At 38.6% G+C, this 24,343-nt stretch overlaps 1 protein-coding gene across 2 annotated transcripts in view; it reads right to left on the bottom strand.

Moving 5' to 3' along the window:
- Positions 1-24,343, bottom strand: part of xirp2a (xin actin binding repeat containing 2a) — a 103,996-nt gene that overhangs the window by 16,566 nt on the left and 63,087 nt on the right. For both annotated transcript variants that reach the window (XM_041781783.1, XM_041781784.1), the window contains 5 exons: positions 21,258-21,394; positions 4,722-4,856; positions 1,728-1,811; positions 1,535-1,604; positions 1,068-1,171 (listed from right to left, as the gene is read on the bottom strand). In XM_041781783.1, the coding sequence (XP_041637717.1) occupies positions 1,068-1,171; positions 1,535-1,604; positions 1,728-1,811; positions 4,722-4,856; positions 21,258-21,394 (530 nt within the window). The remainder of the gene's footprint in view (positions 1-1,067; positions 1,172-1,534; positions 1,605-1,727; positions 1,812-4,721; positions 4,857-21,257; positions 21,395-24,343) is intronic.

The following is a 24,343-nucleotide window of genomic DNA, read 5'->3' as shown; positions in this document are numbered from 1 at the left end:
AGGAATAAAAAAAACTCTCAGGAGCAGCTTTAAATGTAATATGGCATATTAAAGGTCACATATTCTGCAAAATAAACTTTTTTGGGCTTTTCTAAGAAAAATATGTGCCCCTGGCCTGTTAGCAATCCCCCCTAGAATCAGAAAAATCCGTTCCCTCCCCCCTTTTTTTCTCCACCCTTCATGATGTCATGTGGGGAGTTAGCCCTGCCCCCAGGTTGGGTTGGACCTCCCTGCTTGAGGAAAGTTTCACTCTCCTCTCCTGATCCTCCTTTTAGCTGCAAGCTGAGAGGAGGATCTGAAGAGTCACATCCATTAATCGTCTCATTCAGCTCATTAATATTTAAAGGTACAGACACGGAAACAGCTCATTCTGAGCATGGCTGAAACAGAGGGGTTTTTAGCCACGCATAAATCCAATACTGGAGTGTTTTTTTCATAAACAAACATCACAGGCATGTTTTGGGGACCTCTGAGACCAATATAAAATTGTCTTTAAAGGGTAAAATATGTGACCTTTAATATGGACAATGTGTCTCCTACTACTTCAGTTGTACGAAAGTGAAGCCTGAATACAGAAACTATTGCAGTGGTGACATTAGACTTAACCGTTAAACATAAAAAAATTGGTACAGCTAATGCACAACTTTCCTTCAGTTATCCTAAAGAAAACCCTACAAAGAGTCGAATCATGACGCTACATTTGCATCAGATTACAAATAAAAACAAAAGTACTGAGATGAATGAACATTTGGACATAAATCAGCATGATAATAGCTAACTATCGAGACAGAATGCCATTCCAGCTTCATACTTGAACACACTAAAGAGTTGTTATCACTCCGTGTCCATCTTCATACATAGTCAGTGCTGTAACAGCAGACACTAATGTGAGTCTGTGCTTTAATCTGATTTTGACTGAAATGACATGAGCTCTTTTATCTATACCAATTTATTCTCCATCACCTCGTTGCGTGCGCCATTTCCCTTTGATGATTTCCCGACGTGGCGTCATCTTCGTACCGCCACAACAACCGTCATCTATTTAGGTAAACAGACGGCATCATTACCTTAATTTCCTTGGCTGGTGCGGCCTCCTCGATCGTTCTTTCATACTGCTGCTTCAAAGCCTGAGTGGAAACCTTCGGTAGGTCCTCTCCTCCGACGAGCATAACTGAATTAGACACAGGAAGAAGGCTGCCTCATTAAGTCGTCGACGGTGTGGGAGCTCAGAGGGATCGGGAAGAGAAATAAATCATTTCATTACAAAAAGAAAAAAAAAAAATCCTGAGTAGTTTTCATTTTCTGAAACCATGCAGCGGTGATTGCCCAATTTCCACTTTCCAATATTTTACCTTCCTGACTCTGCCCTGATTAGATTTGCTGCTATGCACTGAATAGAAAAATCATTGGCGGGCCTTTTCATAGCTCATCCCTTATTCAGCAGTCTGGGGGAGCAATCATTAATATACAGGACACAAGCAGAGCTGTGATAAAAATGTGCAAATTACAATATAAAAAGCACGAGCGGAATAACCTGTTTCATTGTAATGGCTCCCATAACTCGCTGCCACGTTGTTCTGGTGGACTCTTTCATCCTGGATCACCTGTGAGAAAACATAGCGGTGACTCATTAGTGTAGTGGAGCAGACCGGCTTCCAACCGCTTTCAATCAGGGCGGGAAAGTGAAACCAGAAAGTTCTGAAATAACAAAAGAAATCAGCGACTACCTCTTGTTGATTCTGGAAGAAGGCAGAAGGGGCGACCTCTCTGGCACTGCTCCTCACTGTCATCTCTGAGGAGCTCGACACCTCCTGTCAAACACAGACAAATGAGACGGAGGAATCCCCTGGAATGCAGACAAACAAAAAATCTCTGCAGGAAGCAGCGGGAGAGTAAGTCATTTTGATATCTTGGAACTTAATAAAAGCCCTCTGTGGCTGGTAACAAATGTTTTTTATTACAGCGCCGCTTCCTTGAGAGCTTAATTCCACTAAAGGAGGATTTCAGCGAGAGCAATAGATTACAAAAACTGTACAAAACTGCATCAGCCGTTTTCCTCCAGTGAGGTTCATGCAATTTGAAAGAGATGAAAGAGAAATATAATATTTGAGCATGTATCCGCCGCTGTTAACATGAAAGATACATAAAGGGAGGGGGTGCACGGGACTCTGGAAACCACTTATATCAGAATAATGATATCCTTCCTGAGCACTTTTAGAGCAGAGATGTTACACCTGAAAAAAACCTGAAGACAGAGTGGCTTCTTGTTGGAGGGAAGCAGCCTCGATGTAAAATTTAGCATTCAGCGAGGCCCGTGTGTGCTCGATGAATCTGCTCCTCTTCCCGCCTGAATAAGCAGATGGCGGACAGGCTGAATTGACCTCACTTCGCTGGGATTCGGCCTCCAGTCCCGGGCTGCTTACGTGCTCAGGCAATTCCCCCCACATACCGGGAAACAGCAGCTCACAAGGTGAGCAAAGTTCAAGGCACATTTGAATTTTTTCTATACCCATCCCCTGACATATACTTTTCAACAACCCTTTCTCTGAGTTGCTTGCAGTGTTCCTGTGTCTTCATGGAGTGATGGTAGCACGGAATAAGCAAAGGTAGTAAAAGGAACATTTGGAATTTTCTTCTATACCCATCCCCTGATGTATACTTTTCAACAACCTTTTCTCTGAGTAGCTTGGAGTGTTCCTTTCTCTCCAAGGTATAATGGTAGCAAGAAATAAGCAAAGTTCAATGCACATTTGGAATTTTTTCTTTATTCATCCCCAGATAAATACTTTCAACAACCTTGTCTCTGAGTTGCTTGGATTGTTCCTTTGTCTTCATGGAGTGATGGTAGCCAGGAATACACAAAGTTCAAGGCACATTTGGAATTTTTTCTATACCCATCCCCTGACGTGTATTTTTCAACAACCTTGTCTCTGAGTTGCTTGGGATGTTCCTTTGTCTTCATGATGTAATGGTGGCAATGAATAAGCAAGGTTCATGGCACAGTTAGATTTTTTTCTATATCCATCCCCTAACGTATACTTTTCAATAACCTTTTCTCTGAGTTGCTTGGAGTTTTCCTATGTCTTCATGATGAAATGGTAGCCAGGTATAAGCAAAGTTAGTTAAAGGAACATTTGGAATTTTCTTCTATATCCATCCCCTGATGTATACTTTCAGCAACCTTGTCTCTGAGTAGCTTGGAGTGTTCCTTCCTCTACAAGGTATAATGGTAGCAAGAAATAAGCAAAGTTGAAGGAGCATTTGGAATTTTTTCTATACCCATCCCCTGATGAATACTTTCAACAGCCTTTTTGTCTGAGTTACTTGGGGTGTTCCTTTGTCTTCATGGTGTAATGGTAGCCAGGAATAAGCAAAGTTCATGGCACATTTGGATTTCTTTCTACATCCGTCCCCTGACGTGTACTTTTCAACAACCTTTTCTCTGAGTTGCTTGCAGTGTTCCTATGTCTTCATGGAGTGATGGTAGCATGGAATAAGCAAAGGTAGTTAAAGGAACATTTTGAGTGTTTCTATACCCATCCCCTGATGAATACTTTCAACGGCCTTTTTGTCTGAGTTACTTGGGGTGTTCTTTTGTCTTCATGGTGTAATGGTAGCCAGGAATAAGCAAAGTTCATGGCACATTTGGATTTCTTTCTACATCCCTCCCCTGACGTATACTTTTCAACAACCTTGTCTCTGAGTTGCTTGGAGTGTTCTTCTGTCTTTATGGTGTAATGGTTGCCATGAATACTAAATAACCACTGACTGGACCTTCCAGACACAGGTGTCTTTTTGTTACAATCACTCAAGACATATTCACTGCACTCTGGTGACCCCTGTGTCACTAACTTTGAGACTACTAGCATCAGTTGTCCTCTGTTGAATTAGGGCAGTCACTTTAAAGGGGGTGAATATTTATGTCCTCACTTATTTTACATAAATATTTTTAATTAACTGACATTACTTTGCAGAAAAATGGTTTCCATTTGACATAAAAAAGTTTTTTTTTGCAAATTTTTTGTCGAAAAAAAAAAAATTATAAAAAGCCACAGCAAGATGCTTTCTATAGGAGGATGAAAAAAAAGTCCTATCCATCTGGTATTTTTACTTTTTCTTTCATTTCAGTGTATTTGGAGAAGATGCATGTTCAAAGCTGGGTGATCCACCAGAAAAAAATTGAAAGGCATCTACAACCTTTATGCATCAAAACATGCTGCAAGTGAATAATAACAAGGGCCTCATCCATAAATCGGGATGTCCTTTTCTTTGAAATTTTGCAGTATTCACTCACAGATTCAAGCTTGTGTTCTCTGCATACTCTGGCAATTTGACAAACTTCTTCACAAGCACAGTTTTAAAACAAATAAACTTTATCAGATTTAGCATAACAATTCAAAACAAAAAGTTTAAAAACTTTAAATGTGACCTCTGATGAGCCCTGAAAGTAGGCTGTTTGACATATTTGAATACTCTAAATATAAATGTATTTGCTTTCTTGCCAAAATAAGGTTAAAGCTATCTCTCTTGCTCTCTCTTATAATTTCTTTTTTTTTTCTTCTTTTTTTTGCAATATAAGAAGCAAGTCAAAATGAAAATAAATTAGAAAATAAGTGGTGGTCCTTCTGTGGTAGAAATGTTGTCAGCAAAGCTGGACCATAACCTCTCAACCTATCATCATCATTCATCCTTGAGTCTGGATGTACAGTTTTGTTTCTCACCTGGACTGATCTCTGCTCAAAGTGATACTGGGTGACGGTGGACTGAGAGGACGAAGAAAACTCCTGGTTCTCAAACTGCCTCTTCACGCTGGCCAGACCACCGGGCAGCGAGCACGCCTCTGACTCCTCCATCACCTACCAGCACAAAAACATGAAACACATCTTTAATCACCCATTCATCATGCTTTATGAGATCTGATCTGACCTTGCTGAACCAGCCTCTGCTTTCATTGATTAGGAATATATTACACATTCAATCATGCATATGTAAACGTCAATACAAGTGTGATTCCAATGCTTTTAGAGGCATCAGCAGTGTTAAGGTCACTTTAATCATGATATGAATGGAGATGTAACAATGCTGCGTTCAAGATACAATTCTAGCAAGATACTCTGTTTATTTTACTACTGAATAACCATCCTGGGCTAATGGAACAATCTTATTACAATACTGGGTACAGGACTAAATTCTTTATGACAAAATCCCTTAACAAACTGGTTTCACATCAAGAAAATATCACGGTACTGTGTTCATGAGATGAAAATATCCCATGAGAGGGTCCAAGATACAATTTAAACATCATACTAGACTTAAGATTAAAACATTTCATAAAACTAAATTCAATTTAGAGTTTTAGGAAAAAACATGAATCCCATTATTTAGTTGCACAGGGGTCAACCCTTGATTTTAGCATGATACTGGGTTCATCCCTTGATTTCATCATGATACTGGGTTCATCCCTTGATTTTAGCATGATACTGAGTTCATCCCTTGATTTTAGCATGAAACTGGGGTCATCCCTTGATTTTAGCATGATACTGGGTTCACCCCTTGATTTTAGCATGATACTGGGTTCAACCCTTGACTTTATCATGATATTGGGTTCATCCCTTGATTTTATCATGATACTGGGTTCAACCCTTGACTTTATCATGATTCTGTGTTCATCCCTTGATTTCATCATGATACTGGGTTCAACCCTTGATTTAGCATGATACTGGGTTCATCCCTTAACTTTTACACGATACTGGGTTAATCCCTTGATTTTATCATGATACTGGGTTCAACCCTTAATTTTAGCATGATACTGGGTTCACCCCTTGATTTTAGCATGATACTGGGTTCAACCCTTGACTTTATCATGATACTGGGTTCATCCCTTGATTTTAGCATGATACTGGGTTCAACCCTTGACTTTATCATGATTCTGTGTTCATCCCTTGATTTTTACATGATACTGGGTTCAACCCTTGACTTTATCATGATTCTGTGTTCATCCCTTGATTTCATCATGATACTGGGTTCAACCCTTGATTTAGCATGATACTGGGTTCATCCCTTAACTTTTACACGATACTGGGTTCATCCCTTGATTTTAGCATGATACTGGGGTCATCCCTTGGTTTTTACATGATACTGGGTTCATCCCTTGATTTTAGCATGATACTGGGTTCATCCCTTGATTTTTACATGATACTGGGTTCATCCCTTGATTTTAGCATGATACTGGGTTCATCCCTTGATTTTTACATGATACGGGGTTCATCCCTTAATTTTTACACAATACTGGGTTCATCCCTTGATTTTATCATGATACTGGGTTCATCCCTTGATTTTATCATGATACAGGGGTCATCCCTTGATTTTTTACATGATACTGGGTTCATCCCTTGATTTTAGCATGATACTGGGGTCATCCCTTGATTTCATCATGATACTGGGTTCAACCCTTGATTTAGCATGATACTGGGTTCATCGCTTAATTTTTACACGATACTGGGTTCATCCCTTGATGTTATCATGATACTGGGTTCATCCCTTGATTTTTACATGATACTGGGTTCATCCCTTAATTTTTACACAATACTGGGTTCAACCCTTGATTTTTACATGACACTGGGTTCATCCCTTGATTTTAGCATGATACTGGGTTCATCTCTTGATTTTTACATGATACTGGGTTCATCCCTTGATTTAACATGATACTGGGTTCATCCCTTAATTGTTACATGATTCTGGGTTCAACCCTTGACTTTATCATGATACTGGGTTCAACCCTTGATTTAGCATGATACTGGGTTCATCCCTTAACTTTTACCTATACTGGGTTCATCCCTTGATGTTATCATGATACTGGGGTCATCCCTTGATTTTAACATGATACTGGGTTCATCCCTTGATTTTAACATGATACTGGGTTCATCCCTTAATTTCTTACACAATACTAGGTTCATCCCTTGATTTTTACATGATACTGGGTTCAACCCTTGACTTTATCATGATTCTGTGTTCATCCCTTGATTTCATCATGATACTGGGTTCAACCCTTGATTTAGCATGATACTGGGTTCATCCCTTAACTTTTACACGATACTGGGTTCATCCCTTGATTTTAGCATGATACTGGGGTCATCCCTTGGTTTTTACATGATACTGGGTTCATCCCTTGATTTTAGCATGATACTGGGTTCATCCCTTGATTTTTACATGAAACTGGGTTCATCCCTTGATTTTAGCATGATACTGGGTTCATCCCTTGATTTTTACATGATACGGGGTTCATCCCTTAATTTTTACACAATACTGGGTTCATCCCTTGATTTTATCATGATACTGGGTTCATCCCTTGATTTTATCATGATACAGGGGTCATCCCTTGATTTTTTACATGATACTGGGTTCATCCCTTGATTTTAGCATGATACTGGGGTCATCCCTTGATTTCATCATGATACTGGGTTCAACCCTTGATTTAGCATGATACTGGGTTCATCGCTTAATTTTTACACGATACTGGGTTCATCCCTTGATGTTATCATGATACTGGGTTCATCCCTTGATTTTTACATGATACTGGGTTCATCCCTTAATTTACACAATACTGGGTTCAACCCTTGATTTTTACATGACACTGGGTTCATCCCTTGATTTTAGCATGATACTGGGTTCATCTCTTGATTTTTACATGATACTGGGTTCATCCCTTGATTTAACATGATACTGGGTTCATCCCTTAATTGTTACATGATTCTGGGTTCAACCCTTGACTTTATCATGATACTGGGTTCAACCCTTGATTTAGCATGATACTGGGTTCATCCCTTAACTTTTACCTATACTGGGTTCATCCCTTGATGTTATCATGATACTGGGGTCATCCCTTGATTTTAACATGATACTGGGTTCATCCCTTGATTTTTACATGATACTGGGTTCATCCCTTAATTTCTTACACAATACTAGGTTCATCCCTTGATTTTTACATGATACTGGGTTCATCCCTTGATTTTATCATGATACTGGGGTCATCCCTTGATTTTAGCATGATACTGGGTTCATCCCTTGATTTTAGCATGATACTGGTTTCATCCCTTGCTTTTAGCATGATACTGGGTTCATCCCTTGATTTTAACATGATACTGGGTTCATCCCTTGATTTTTACATGATACTGGATTCATCCCTTAATTTCTTACACAATACTAGGTTCATCCCTTGATTTTTACATGATACTGGGTTCATACCTTGATTTTAGCATGATACTGGGTTCATCCCTTGATTTTTACATGATACTGGGTTCATCCCTTGATTTTATCATGATACTGGGGTCATCCCTTGATTTTTGGCATGATACTGGGTTCATCCCTTGATTTTAGCATGATACTGGGTTCATCCCTTGATTTTAGCATGATACTGGGTTCAACCCTGAATTTTATCATGATATTGGGTTCAACCCCTGTTTTATCATGATACTGGGTTCAGCTTTTGATTTTAGCATGATACTGGGTTCATCCCTTGATTTTAGCATGATACTGGGTTCATCCCTTGATTTTTACATGATACTCGATTCATCCCTTAATTTCTTACACAATACTAGGTTTATCCCTTGATTTTTACATGATACTGGGTTCATCCCTTGATTTTAGCATGATACTGGGTTCATCCCTTGATTTTAGCATGATACTGGGTTCAACCCTGAATTTTATCATGATATTGGGTTCAACCCCTGTTTTATCATGATACTGGGTTCAGCTTTTGATTTTAGCATGATACTGGGTTCATCCCTTGATTTTAGCATGATACTGGGTTCATCCCTTGATTTTTACATGATACTCGATTCATCCCTTAATTTCTTACACAATACTAGGTTCATCCCTTGATTTTTACATGATACTGGGTTCATCCCTTGATTTTAGCATGATAATGGGTTCATCCCTTGATTTTAGCATGATACTGGGTTCAACCCTGAATTTTAGCATGATACTGGGTTCAACCCTGAATTTTATCATGATACTGGGTTCATCTTTTGATTTTAGCATGATACTGGGTTCAACCCTTGATTTTAGCATGATTCTGGGTTCATCCCTTGATTTTAGCATAATATTGGGTTCATCCCTTGATTTTTTTACATGATACTGGGTTCATCTCTTGATTTTAGCATGATACTGGGTTCAACCCTTAATTTTAGCATGATACTGGGTTCAACCCTTGACTTTATCATGATACTGGGTTCATCCCTTGATTTTAACATGATACTGGGTTCATCCCTTGATTTTAGCATGATACTGGGTTTATCCCTTGATTTTTACATGATACTGGATTCATCCCTTAATTTCTTACACAATACTAGGTTCATCCCTTGATTTTTACATGATACTGGGTTCATCCCTTGATTTTAGCATGATACTGGGTTCATCCCTTGATTTTTACATGATACTGGGTTCATCCCTTGATTTTATCATGATACTGGGGTCATCCCTTGATTTTAGCATGATACTGGGTTCATCCCTTGATTTTAGCATGATACTGGGTTCAACCCTGAATTTTATCATGATATTGGGTTCAACCCCTGTTTTATCATGATACTGGGTTCATCTCTTGATTTTAGCATGATACTGGGTTCAACCCTTGATTTTAGCAGGATACTGGGTTCATCCCTTGATTTTAGCATGATACTGGGTTCATCCCTTGATTTTTACATGATACTCGATTCATCCCTTAATTTCTTACACAATACTAGGTTCATCCCTTGATTTTTACATGATACTGGGTTCATCCCTTGATTTTAGCATGATACTGGGTTCATCCCTTGATTTTTACATGATACTGGGTTCATCCCTTGATTTTATCATGATACTGGGGTCGTCCCTTGATTTTTACATGATACTGGGTTCATCCCTTGATTTTAGCATGATAATGGGTTCATCCCTTGATTTTAGCATGATACTGGGTTCAACCCTGAATTTTATCATGATATTGGGTTCAACCCCTGTTTTATCATGATACTGGGTTCATCTTTTGATTTTAGCATGATACTGGGTTCAACCCTTGATTTTAGCATGATTCTGGGTTCATCCCTTGATTTTAGCATAATATTGGGTTCATCCCTTGATTTTTTTACATGATACTGGGTTCATCTCTTGATTTTAGCATGATACTGGGTTCAACCCTTAATTTTAGCATGATATTGGGTTCAACCCTTGACTTTATCATGATACTGGGGTCATCCCTTGATTTTAGCATGATACTGGGTTCATCCCTTGATTTTAGCATGATACTGGGTTCATCCCTTGATTTTAGCATGATACTGGGTTCATCCCTTGATTTTTATCATGATATTGGGTTCAACCCCTGTTTTATCATGATACTGGGTTCATCTTTTGATTTTAGCATGATACTGGGTTCAACCCTTGATTTTAGCAGGGTACTGGGTTCATCCCTTGATTTTAGCATGATACTGGGTTCATCCCTTGATTTTACATGATACTGGATTCATCCCTTAATTTCTTACACAATACTAGGTTCATCCCTTGATTTTTACATGGTACTGGGTTCATCCCTTGATTTTAGCATGATACTGGGTTCATCCCTTGATTTTAGCATGATACTGGGTTCATCCCTTGATTTTAACATGATACTGGGTTCAACCCTTAATTTTAGCATGATACTGGGTTCAACCCTTAATTTTATCATGATACTGGGTTCATCTCTTGATTTTAGCATGATACTGGGTTCAACCCTTAAATTTAGCATGATACTGGGTTCATCCCTTGATTTTAACATGATACTGGGTTCATCCCTTGATTTTATCATGATACTGGATTCATCTTTTGATTTTATCATGATTCATCCCTTCATGATGCATGATGCTGTGTTCGTGATATGAAATTATGAACTGTAAATAGAGGTTCCGTTAAATTAGGCCCCACACATGTTTACTGTATTTCTGATGTGATTTATGAATGATGTTTCTATCTATCCTACTTAGGGTTCATACCTTCTCTTTATTAGGATTGTTACCAGATCCATATGGTGATGATGACAAGATTATTTCCAAAGACCAGATTTAGTTAACAATCCATAAATGGTGAAAAAAGCTGCAGCCAAAGTGACCTTATTTGGTTAGATTTGTAAGATAACTGAGCATTTTTTCAATACACTTTTAGTAAAGCAAGAACAAAATAATTTAAAGTAACTGAGCCATTTTAGGAGTTTATGTCTGGTAGAAATTTCTAAAACAGCAAAGATGGCAGCTTCCCAATTTAAATTGATTCACTTTTCCACATCTATTCTGCAGCAGAGAGAGAGAGAGAGAGACACATCAATAGACATTTTGGGCTTTCAGATTAGTCCGTTTAATGGAACAAAAAGCTTTTTCATACTTTTTTTTTATTGAGCTACGGAAGGAATTATGCTTTAAGACTGAAAAAACACAAAAGCTTGGTTTTCTTTGCAGAGGGGAGGTGGAGGAGAGGAGGAGGTTTTCAGTCTGATTAGTATGGAGAACGCAGCGTTCAGCTGATGAATTGTGGGCAGGAAACACACCGACTATTTGATAAAGTAAATTCCTTTTGGGATTGTCAATTACTTTCCTTATAAAACATTTATACAGAAGCTTCTGCGTATGCTGCTGTATAGCTACTTGGAAATTGCAGTTTATATTTCAGAGCTGCTGTGTAGGTGCATGTTGGCCACACAAATGTCGCCTTTTCTTTTTAATGCAAATGAGAGGAACCATGCAATTTGCAAGATATTGCAGGGGGAGGTTAGAGCTGGGACATGTTATGGCACGACACCATGTTATCGATATGTTACTACATCAGGGTACAACAGCTCTACTGACACAACATGGAAACAATAGCTGTCATTCAGACTAACTCACACACGCTCAGGCATCAGAGAAACCAGCGCTTTTTCATTCTTGTAATATTTTCTTTCAGTCTTGCCTGCTTCTTTGTTGGCAGTGATGTGACAATTACAATAGTCCAGCTAAAAGCTTTGAATTCAGGCTTTTCCAGACGGTATTTTATACTATTACATTGATTTTTCTACTTCTTTTTAAGGTGGTTTGTGAAAAGTATCCTGAGCAAAGCATTGGAAGCAATTTGATTATGGCTGTAGCTGGGAAATAGGATAACTCAACATGAAACTACAGTATAAAAACATAACTAAAACTGGCAGCAGGCTAAGCAAGCTGACCCAGACGTACCTCCCCTTAGCGACATTTCCCAACTCCTCCTTGGGGATCTGAGGGCCATCCCAGACCAGAAGGGGTATATATAATCCTTCCAGAGAGTTCTGGATCTACTCATGGGTAGGCGCCCAGGAGGGATCCTTATCAGATGCCTGAACCACCCCAACTGGCTCCTTAAGATGCCAAGGAGCAGTCCTCTATGGATGCCTGACCTCCTCACCCCCTCTAAGGATGAGCCCAGACACCCTTCGGAGAAAACTCATTCCAGATCTTTTAGTCATTATACAAAGCTCAAGACCAAAGAGATAATATATTAAAAGCTTTGCCTTTCAGCTCAGCTTCTTCTTCACCACAATGGTTCAGCTAAACTCAACACAATCCACCTTTACAAATTTCTAGACCAGTGTGTACAGTTCCAATAAAGAGTGTTCACCCCCCTTGGATGTTTCCCTTGTTATTGATTTCATAAATCAATCACAGTCAATATAATTTGGCTATTTGACATAAAAATATTACAAACAGTCTCACAATTCACAAGAATACGTCAACTACTTTGTTAATATGTCTCAAGTGATTGTAGTATAAAGACGCCCGGTCTGGAAGGTCCAGCCACTGGTTGATCAATATCCATGGCTACCATTACACCATGAAGACAAAAAACACTCAAAGCAACTCAAAGAAAAGCTCATTGAAAAGTATAAGTCAGGGGATGGATACAAAAACATTTCCAAGGCACTGAACATCCCTCAGAGTTCACTTAAACCCATCACTAAGAAATGGAAGGAATATGGTGGTTGGGAGCATTTTTGCGAATAAATCTATGTGTATTCATTTTGTGTGCTTTTTGTGGAACATGAATTGTTTCAATTACAACAAATTTTGCTACCCTACATATGCAATATAATTAGGGATGCATGATATTATCGGTCTGGTATCATTATCGGCAGATATCAACATTTCTGTTGGTATTTACATCAGATATTTTGCCTGTGTATTTCAGCATATCAACTGTAAATTCTGTCCATGTGTTCTGATAAATTAGTGAAGTTTTAGGCTGAACCAACAGACCTATGTCAGTTGAGGTCATTTTCTTTATTTATTTTCATTCTTTAAACTTTAAAGTCTTTTTTAAGGACTAAAGTTTGTTTCCTTGGTCATCCTTAAATCTTAAAGTGTGTCCAAAAGGACTGAAATTTCTTGTCTGAAAAGCACATTCAAGTATCATATCAGCTAAAATGAATCTGTAAATATCGGCATATTGGTATCGGCAAAAATTGTTGAAAATGAAATATGGCGCATGTGAGACGATGAAGCTTGTGCTTAACTGTATTGTACTTTTTAGTTTCAGCACTGGAAAGTCCTACAATGTTAATTCTGTAAACAAACATTCTGACAGGAAGATATATTGATTAATAATGTCTTGATAGATTATTGCAGCAAATAGTAGCACCAATGGCATTTCAGAGGCGGAGCCAGTGGTAGAAAGAGCCAAACAGGGGCCCCTGAAATCTGACTGGCTCCAGCAAATCCTGAAAATAACTGTCTATTTGCCTTGTCATCCATTAATAAGTCATTTAGGTGTACTCAATCACTAAGCATGTGTACTGGATTCGTCATACCCTCAAGGAGAGGAATATAAAAGTGGCCCCACGTTCTTATATATTTCTGTATGTGGCCCTCAGTGTAAAAGGTTTGGACACTCCATGCTTACAACAACAACCTCTTGGAGGTTCATATTTTCTTGTTACTGCACATATGTTATTGCTCCTTCGTTTGGGCTTAGCCCCGGATATTTTACCCATCTGGCTTTTTGGGAGAGAAGCAAAGAAAAATCCACTTTTGAAGAAAACTCATTAAATCTGGACTTGAGTTCATCAAAAGGCATGTGGGGGACTCCATGGTCAAGTGGAAGAAAGTTCTTTGGTCTGATTAGAACCAAAATGGAGCACCACAAACACACCATTCCCACTGTTAAGAATGGTGGTGGCAGCATCATGCTGTGGGGATGCTTCTTAGCAGTCAGTTTGTCTTAAATTAGGGGGTAAAATCCACACTTAGCTCGTTTATGGCCAAACTTACCAGAATATTGTGGCAGATACAACATTTTCACTTAATTTAACCAATCACTAAAAAGCATTTTTTAACCCAGTGTTTGTTAAAGATGCTAAAAATAACATGCTAACTGTCGTTAAACCTCAAACAGTGTTGAGCGTAGATGAAAAGATGACAGGGCATTTTGCATAGGTGAGTATTAAAACCTATAAACCTTCAAACTGAGCTAAGCTAACTGTTTCTAAAGGGTTTACAAAGAGAAGAGTTGCTTTAATTCTGTCCATTAACTAGAAAAATGCAAGCAAGTGTATTTCCAAATGTTTGATTATTTAAAGGAAGTTGTTATTTTAACTATGCAGGATATTTTATGGATGTTTTCTGGACTCAAATAAAGACAGTCAGCTGAATAATTGGCTGATGTGTCTGGTTTAAACATGAAAAAAGTCAACGTCTTTGGCGGAAACAGTAATATTTAGCTAGGATAGCTGTTAGCTGGTTTATTTTAGAGTGCAGTGAGCTCAGTTATGACGTTCTGATCCTGAAACCAGACTAGTGTCAGTAAATGTTGTCTGTTTATCTTGTCTAAACAGTATCTGCAGCTCTGACCCAGCCGTACTGGACTGCTATCTTTAACACCTTGTCACTTGTGCGTGAACATGCAGACAGCAGCTGCAAAGGTATTGAGGGAAAAACAAGATTCCTGTGCTGATTCCCTCCGGCAGTTAGCCTCCCCCATTCTGTGCCCCCCCGTTTACCTCCCCCCACACCCTCACACATCCACATTCAGCTGTCAGGAGGCACCATACAAGGCGGCCGCAGCGCCACGCCATCACTGTTGAAGCTGACGTACGGCTCTCATCAGGCTGTTGGTTAAAGATGAACAGCGCTGTTGTTACTTTACGTATTACTGTGTTAAAGCTGTTTATGAAATATTGAAGCGGTGCTCTACCGTGCTGTTAGAGCGGCTACAGGAGCACTCTGTGTTGTGTTAACATCAAATCTCATCTGATCTCAGACGGCTGTGAGACTCGGCCTCGAGTGGCTTGTTAGCATGCAGGGCTGTGACCAGCTAACAGGTAATATACTCTGAATAGAACATAATGGGAATATCAAGTAAGGCTGCACGCAAGGGAGTACCAGCAGTTACTCTGACACTGGATGACTGTGGCCTGCTTTAACAGCACGTCCCAAGATTTTTGGCACATTTTACAGTTTGATTCACTTTTGATTTCCAGTTGTTTACATCAGAATGAAACTTTCCTGTCTTTACATGGCCTGAAATATCTGATAATACGACACTCTAACCTTTGACCCCTGATGGTTTGGATGGCAGATGACACTCAGAGTCCTTACAGAAAAACAGTCGAGCTTGTGGCCAAAATATCCTGATTTTTCAGAACCCTTTCAGAATTATTGTGGCCTTGTCTGAGGTTAAATAAAGACTGAAATAAAACACTTTATGAGTACAACAGGCACCAATGAACAAGTTTGGAAAGCACTCCTTGAAAAAAATAATCATGCAAGAGAGGAAGTCACTGATCTGTGAGACTGACTGTGATAAATTTATATGAAAAAAGAGATGTAGAGTGACAGGGTTTAAGAAGTAAAAAGGTCATACATTTACAAGAATTATGTCAAAAAAGTAAAGATTAGTATCATTAGATCATACAGTGCCATGAAAAAGTATTCGCCCTCTTCCTGATTCTTGAGTTTTGTGCATATTTTTCAAACCTATCTGGCCCTCTGTGAAAAAGTATTTGCCCTCTGAACCTAATAACTGGTTGTGCCACCCTTGGCAGCAGTAACTGTAATCAAGCATTTACGATAATGCATCGCTGTGAAGGAATTTCGGCCCACTCTTCTTCACAGAATTGCTTTAACTCAACCATATTGGCGTGTTTTCCAGCATGAACTGCCCGCTTAAGGTCACACCACAGCATCTCAGTTGGATTTAAGTCCGGACTTCGACTGGGCCACTGTAAACTGTAATTTTGTTTTTTTTTTTCGAGCCATTCAGAGGTGGACTGGATTTTTTGGGTGGTTGTCCTGTTGCATAACCCAAGAGCGTTTGAGCTTGAGGGCATGAACTGATGGTCGGACGTTGGCCTTCAGGATCTTCTGGTAGCCAGCAGAATTCATTGTTCCATCAATCACAGCGAGTGGTCCAGGTCCTGAAGCAGCATCACACTGACACCACCATGTTTGACTGTTGGCATGATGTTCTTTTTATTAAATGTTGTCTTATATTTACTCCAGATGTAATGGGCCGCACACCTTCCAAAAAGTTCAACTTCTATCTCGTCAGTCCACAGAATATTTCTCCAAAAGTTTTGGGGATCAACAGGATGTTTTTAGTCAAACGTGAGACGAGCCTCTGTGTTCTTTTTTTTTGTCAGCAGTGGTTTTGGCCTTCGAACTCTCCCATGATGCAATTTTTGCCCAGTGTCTTTCTTATGTTTGAGTCATGAACTCTGACCTTAACTGAGGCCAGTGAGGCCTGCAGTTCTTTAGATGTGGTCCTGGGTTCTTTTGTGACCTCCTGGATGAGTTGTCGTTGCACTCTTGGAGGTTGGCCGACCACTCCTGGGAAGATTCACCACTGTTCCCAGTTTTCTCCATTTGTGGATAATGGCTCTGACTGTGCTTCGCTCAAGTCCCAAAGCCTTGGAAATGGCTTTTTTACTTTTTCCAGACTGATAGATTTTAATCACGTTGCCTGTTCATTTGTTCTTGAATTTCTTTGGATGGTGGCATGATGCGTTTCTTTCTAAGATCTTGTAGCCTACTTCACTTTGTCCGACAGCTTCTATGTAAGTGATTTCTTCATTCAACAAATCTGGTGCTAATCAGGCGTGGGTGTGGCCAGTGGAACTGAACTCAGCTTTCCAAGAACTGTGGTTAATCGCAGTTAACTCTTGATTTAACAAGAGGGGCAATTTCTTTTTCACACAGGGCCAGACAGGTTTGGATTTTTTACCCCCTTAAAAAATTAAATAATTATTCAGACACTGCATTTTCGATTTATTGGGTTGTCTTTGTGAACAATAAAAGTTGGTTTGATGATCCAAAACATTTAAGTGTGATAAAAATGCAAAAACATCAGGAATCAGAGAGGGGGCAAATACTTCTTCACGGCACTGTACATCCTCAAATGTATAAGAATGAAGTTGGAAATGTACAAAAATAAAGAAGAATTAACTCAAAAATCTACAAGAATAATAATCTATAAGAATAATTTCAGAAGAATAAAATCATATTATCACAAAATTAAAGTGGTAATTTTTGGTATAAAGTCTGCAGATTTCCTCTAGTGTAAAAACATAAATTCAACCTTGTTTCATTGTAAATAATAATAATTTTTAAAAAAGTACATCAGGATGTGGAAAGGAAATTAATGTGTTTTCATTTCATATTTTAAATTTTGCAGCTCACATTTATGACTTAAACTTTTGATTTTGACTTATCTTTTTTACAATTTTAAATTTTTATTCATATTTTAAGTTTTGACTTTATTAAGAGTTAGATCTAAATTCAGAATCCAGCTGCTGCTGTGACTGAGTTTGACCTGTGGAAGTCTTAAAATTACAACAATAAGAAGTAAGTCATTTTATCACAAGATTAAAGTGGTAATTCATGAGAAAAAAAGTCATAAAATTACAAAAATAAAATTATATGAAGGCAGTAATATTATCAAAAGATTAAAGTGGTGAATGAATGGGGGAAAAGTCCTACATTTACAAGAATATACTCGTGAAATTAAAAAAACAAAGTCAAGAGCAGAAAGTCCTATCATCATTAGATCAAAATGGTAAATTTAAAGGAATAAAGTCAAGAAAATAAAGTTGTAGTTCACATTATTGAAGAATTAAATTTACAAGAATAATGTCATAAAAGAAAAATGCGTAAATCTAAAGGAATAAAGTCAGGAAAAGAAAAGATTATCAAAATAAGTAACTTCGCCAAGCCCTGCCCCTTTTTGGGGGAAACATACCATAAAAACAAATTGCAGTCAGTGGGAAAAATTTGGTCATTAGGGATTTAATGCTGGAAATATGAAAATCCTACTGTTAAACGGTTATTGGGAGCCAAAATCTAATGGCCAGTGAGATTAACATGCAGTCAGAAGACACAGAGCTCTTCCCTGACATTCTTTCATCATCTGAGAGAAACAAAACATGCCTTAAATTGTGGCTTTTTAATTGATTAGGGCACAAAATACAACAAAAAGTCTTCAAATTGCATTTTTGATCTATAGAGACAGACTACCAGGCACGCTTACACTCACACCTATGGGCAATTTAGAGTCACTACCCATAAGTGGGAAAAATGTGAAAATACAAGAATATGAAAACAATTCTAAGAAGGAAGGTTTGTAATATTAGAAGGTTAAAGTTGTAAATTTATGATAAAGAATAAATTCCTCTACTGATAGGAGGTCTTCATTTACATCTTCAGACAGTCTGAGGTTTTACTTCCTTCCAGCTCTGCCTGCGTCTGTCACTTCACTTGTGTTGTAATCAATCTTCAGCTCTAACTTCCTTTTTTTAATATCACTGCTTTGCTTTTACGCTGAATTTGTAAAATACGACTTGACAGACTTGTTCATGTTGTTTTCCAGCACCTGCACCGGCTCCTTATGATGTTTGAAAGCCTAAAACTGCTTCTTTTATTAAGAGAAATACCCGCAGGCCTTTAGAAACTCCTCTATCACTCTCAAACACACTACAAACGCTGCTACGTGATGTTTATGCTGAGTTATGTACTGTATTTGTGGGCTACAGCTCAGGATCGGAGGCTGTATTTCACACACCTCTCTCTAATGGCCTTGGATGACTTGCTGTGCACACAGCTGAATTATTGGGTTTATAAAGTGCAAGCAGGCTCTTCAAAGCCACTGAAGCTTTTTGGTCCTTGGCAATGACTAATGACTTGAGGATATTCAGAAATGTGTTTTTTTGTGTCTAATCAAAGGAGTTATAATGTGTGAAAGCCTGCTGATGTGCCGCCTGTGTGGGTTCATCTGCAACAAAAAAAGATGTTTCTTTATCTCACTGCAGAGGCTGTTCAAATTTTTCTCACATGGTTATTGGTGCTTTTTCTGTCCTCCACTTTGTAACAAAACGTGTGCGTAGAAGTCTGTGTGTGGAGCTATCCTTGGCTTTGGTTGCCAGTGGATACAGGGGCCCATTTGGACTGAACAATGTCAATAATTACGAGCTATGGCTCTGACTTTGACACAGAAAAATCAGGTAGATTCTGCTTTCAAGGTTCGATTTATGAAGGTTTTCTATTTAACTGGATATGAAAAGTTCTATTTAATCAACAAAGAAATTCTACACAGTAATACTTTTGCATTCAAATCTCCTCTCAGTTATGAGAGCCTTTATTTTGTAGCATTCTGCAAACTGGAATCACCAGAGTCTTCTCTGATTCCCTTTAAGAGCAGTATGCACCTCCAAGCTAGTGCGTTGGTATGTACACTGCATATTTAATTCTCTAATAGACTGAACTGCAACCATCTCTTCAAACATGTCCCCTTTCATCGTGCCAAAAACAACTCACTGAACTCACACAGGACATTTTATTAAATATATTTATGCAGGATTTAAGTTATAGCTCTCTGAGACATGGTCAAAACATCAGAAACAATCGAAAAGATGCTGAGAACACATCATTGGGTCAATCTTTTTTTCAAGATTTTGACTGGGGGTTAGGTCAGTGGTTCCAAGTGATATTTCCTTTGAGCCAACCATTCATATCTAAGATAAGCTGAGCAACGCCCTCCCAGCGCCTACAAGGACAACATGATACACTGCTTTTAAAATAAACATAAAGTTAACCAGATAGAATCCAAACAAAATAAACCTTAACACACTTTGGTAACATTTTATTTTAGTGAGCCCTCATAATCAATACCTCATAATAAGTTGGCATTTTACCAAGTATGAACTCAGAAATATGGAAGATATATTTACCTAATAATGTATTATTATCAAGGAAGTCCTTGTAATATTGCCGCAATTCATTGGCACTAAGGTGGTATTTTAGCCTATCCCTAACCCTAAAATTTACTTGAAAATTGTTCCGTAATTACTCACTTAAAGTTAGTAGGCCAACATAAATAAATTACCCCTCAATTATCAAGCAACTTATATAGAAAATTATCACCTTACTTCTGAAATTCATTGGCAAAATACCCCCTAATTACCAGAGTAATGGCCACAAGATTACGAGGGTTAAGTTAATGGGTAAAATACCACCTAATTACCAGAGAATTGCTATTATATTACAAGGTTTAGGGTTAGGATAAAATACCACCTAATTATCAAAGAAATGGCCACAATTTTACGAGGGTTAAGTTAATGGGTAATATACCACCTAATTACAAGAGAATTGCCACAATATTTTGAGGGCTAGAGTTAGGGTAAAATGCCACCTAATTATAAGAGAATTGGCATGATATTACAAGGGTTAGGGTGAGGGTAAGGGTAAGGGTAAAATACCACCTAATTACAAGAGAATCGCCACAAACATACAACGGTTTGGTTAGGGCATTTTTTGCTTACAGTGTGGGCTAAAATGTTTGAAAGCTGGTTAAACTGGTTAAAGTCTCAGATATGAACATGTCTGGTGTCTTTTTGCTGAATTTAATGTTTAAAAATGGAGCTAAAGCCTAATATTGTAGATTCCCTCAGACTTGTATTTACTCTAGAGGTCTCTGTCCAGCACTGAGCTGTGTGACACTTTGACAAATACTGCTACCAGCCCGGCAGAGCCTTGTGGCACCCATCCCTGAGGTCCCTGTACAACAAGGAAACCTACAAACAGGACAGTCTTCAGTGACAGCAGGGCAAAGAAAATAAGAGAAATCTGTTCATAAAATTCTAAAAGCATCCTATCATGACTTAGCTGTTTATTTAAAAGCTTTCTTAGTCTGTCTGTCGTCTCCCTGACCACCCACATATCCTCCCTGCCGTCTCCCCTTACATCCATGTGGAAGTATCGACTTACCGCAGCAGCCGAGGAGCTGCTGGTTTCCTTCTTGGACACGGCCGCCTGGTACATCGCCAGACGCTCTTTCACTGACACCGGCTCGGCCTCAGGCTCCTCAGGATGTCCTGACCGGGATCCGCCTGAGCTGCCTGCAGCTGCACAAACACACAGAAATTAATTGGCCTTAATGATGCGAATGCCCTTCAATGATGCATGCAAGCTGAACGCAGCTTTATATAATCACAGAAAAGAGATTACCCTTCAGTTACTGGACATGGGGATCAGGTTTTGATTCATCATAGGGACAGGAGATAAAGGAGAAGCAGGGGCACCAGAAAGGAGCCCTGAGGTACACCACTTTTGTTTTAAATACATTTCTCTGCATTTTTATCGTTTTTAGAGCTTTTATAATCTTGTTAGATATCTACACTTTCAGAGCCTAAGCACTGACCTTGGAGCGAGGACCCTATTGAAACTGTAGGCATTCTAAGATAATAGTATTTGGGCCTTTTTTGGCTTGTTTGGAGGCCTCAACATGCCTAAAATGTCCCAAGAAGGCCAGAAAATACCATTTTTGTTTTGGCATTTTTCCATCGATTCACGAATTTCACAGTTGTTTGTACTCCCATGAGGGTTTTCATCCGGTTAATTCCATTTTTTTTTTTGCTCATTCTCAACAATTTGGAGATCTAAATTTACCAAAAACTTGATTTTGTTGCCACAGGGTGGATCCATGACTAGGCGACAAAGTTGGAAAACATTTTTTCCACTTTTTTGCTTCATTCCAGGTCAAATAATAAAACATAACTCTGTAGTGCTAACATCAATCATCATCAGACTTCACAGGAATGATCGCACAGTGATACTGAATACATTCATGCAATATCATTACATTGTCACAGCGCCCCCTTCTGACAATTGGAAATTTCCTTCTTTGAATTTTGATTTTTTTTTTTTTTTTTTACCTCAAAACCAACGTTAATCATTCAGCATCCCCAAACCCTTCAACCTAGGTTTATGATTTTTGGTCACCATATGGTTCATCATCAGACCAACAAAAAAGCCTCTTGGACCCATGCTCAAATCCAAACAGGAAGTCCACCAGCTTCATCTCCTTTTCAAAATAAGGCATTTTTGAAAATGCCAAATGACTTTAATCTGTTAAAACAGTTGAATGCATCATCCTTTGTCCTTATCTGGCAACACAACAGAATGACACTGAACATACAAAAAGACCTAAATACAAAGATCTCATCATAGCGCCCCCTAATGGCAAAAGGGCATTTACACAAATGGGTTCATTCCTATTATTGTGCTTAACCTAAAAAGCTCTGTTGCCTTCAAATGTCACAGGTATGATAAGTATCTACCCCACATTAGTTCTTAATTGTTTTTCTATAGCGCCACCTATTGGACAAAGCCAGCAACACCTCTAACATAGAAAGTCCCATCTTCTTTTAGCTTTTTTTAAGATTTATTTTTGGGCTTTTCGAGCCATTATTTTGACAGAGGAGGATGACAGTGGATAGAGTTGGAAACAGGATAAAAGTGGGTAGAGACATGTGGCAAAAGGCTGTAGGGTGGATTCGAACCTGAGCTACCAGTACATGAGGTGTGCCTTAAACCGCTAGGCCATCTGTGCACCCGTCCCATCTTCTTTTAATTTCAAAAGATAAATAATCAGTCTTGGCCAGATCACACCTGCAGATTACCATTTTGCTTTGTCATACTGACACCTAGTGTTGACAGCCAGTATTACATCATATACAAAGTGCCACACGCTCATTATTTCTGATTTAATTTGACTAGAATTTCCAACACACCCTGACTTGCGCTGGGGTGTGGGGGCTCTTCAGTGCTGTTCACAGCCCTAGTTTTAACTGAGGTCTCACAGTATCAAAGATTTTTTATTTACATATTTCATAAGCCAAAGAAATTCTTATTTTGTCATTTTAAAAGACATGTTGACGGAGGGAAAAAAAGTGATGTCTCTTAGAGTTCCAGTGATTGCATCATTTCTGAATGCAGCATTACATTAATGAGTAATGTCTTTTGATTTATATGTTTGTAGCATATATCTAATATCCACTCGAGATGCTAAATATTCAATTGAAATGATATTTTTTGGTGCATTTAGTGGCAGCACTACATCTGCTTTCAACCAGCACAAGTATTTCTTTTGGATATCACTGATGTCTTACTCCTTTCTTCCTGCTGTGTTTACATACTGCCTTGCAGTCTCGTGCCTTTATATGACCATAAAAGGGTGTTTTTTTTCTATTCATATAGGGAAAAACGTGCATGAGCTTTCACAAAATGAGCACATGTGAATCGTTTAAGACCATGGCATGAATCTGAGGTTGGTTGGAACTTTCTTTAGAACGAAATTAAGAAAAACCTTAAGATAGTGGTGTATGAGGCCCTCTGCTGTTGAACTGATTAACTAGGTATTGTTGCATCTGTAATAACTGGTCAAAAACATAACTGTTTAGATATTCAATTGGTTAAATATTGAATCTACTGTGTATTTACCAGTGATAGAGTCCATTTGAACCACTTAAAGACAAATAGTAAACAGATTTGGGTAGTAAATGGTGCTTTTTTACTGTTTCTCTTGTCACCCTTTTTTACACTGCTAGTTATATTACCCCATTTACACCACATTGACATACTGACAAATGCTATTTAAAGTAGCCATCAGTACTAATTAATCCCAATCCTTGCATATTCACACTTCATTGACGCGACTGTGTGAGCAAATTGGGGTTAAGTGCATATATTTTCCTGCCACATCCAAGTCTGACACCCCAGAATCATTAGAAAAGAAAAGATTGGCTAAATTTAAATGCACATTGGTTTCCCCGCCTAAATAATAGAAGGAAAAGACCCTAAACATACCCATGTAGTGCCTTTGATTTGTCAAATATTAATGCTTTTGCCCCTTTCTCATTTAATAGCTGAAATATCCACCTTCAGATTGACAAATTTATCCACCTACTTCCTGATCCAGTGGATATTTTCATCCCAAAGAAGCCAGAGGCAAACAATCTGTAACAAATGTTGACATGAAACCGAAGCAGAATACTCATCAATCACGAGGCACT

Source organism: Cheilinus undulatus, linkage group 24 (genome assembly GCF_018320785.1).
Source record: "Cheilinus undulatus linkage group 24, ASM1832078v1, whole genome shotgun sequence".
Lineage (NCBI taxonomy): Eukaryota > Metazoa > Chordata > Actinopteri > Labriformes > Labridae > Cheilinus > Cheilinus undulatus.
The sequence above is the reverse complement of the archived record's forward strand: the minus strand, read 5'-3'. Positions and strand labels throughout refer to the sequence as shown.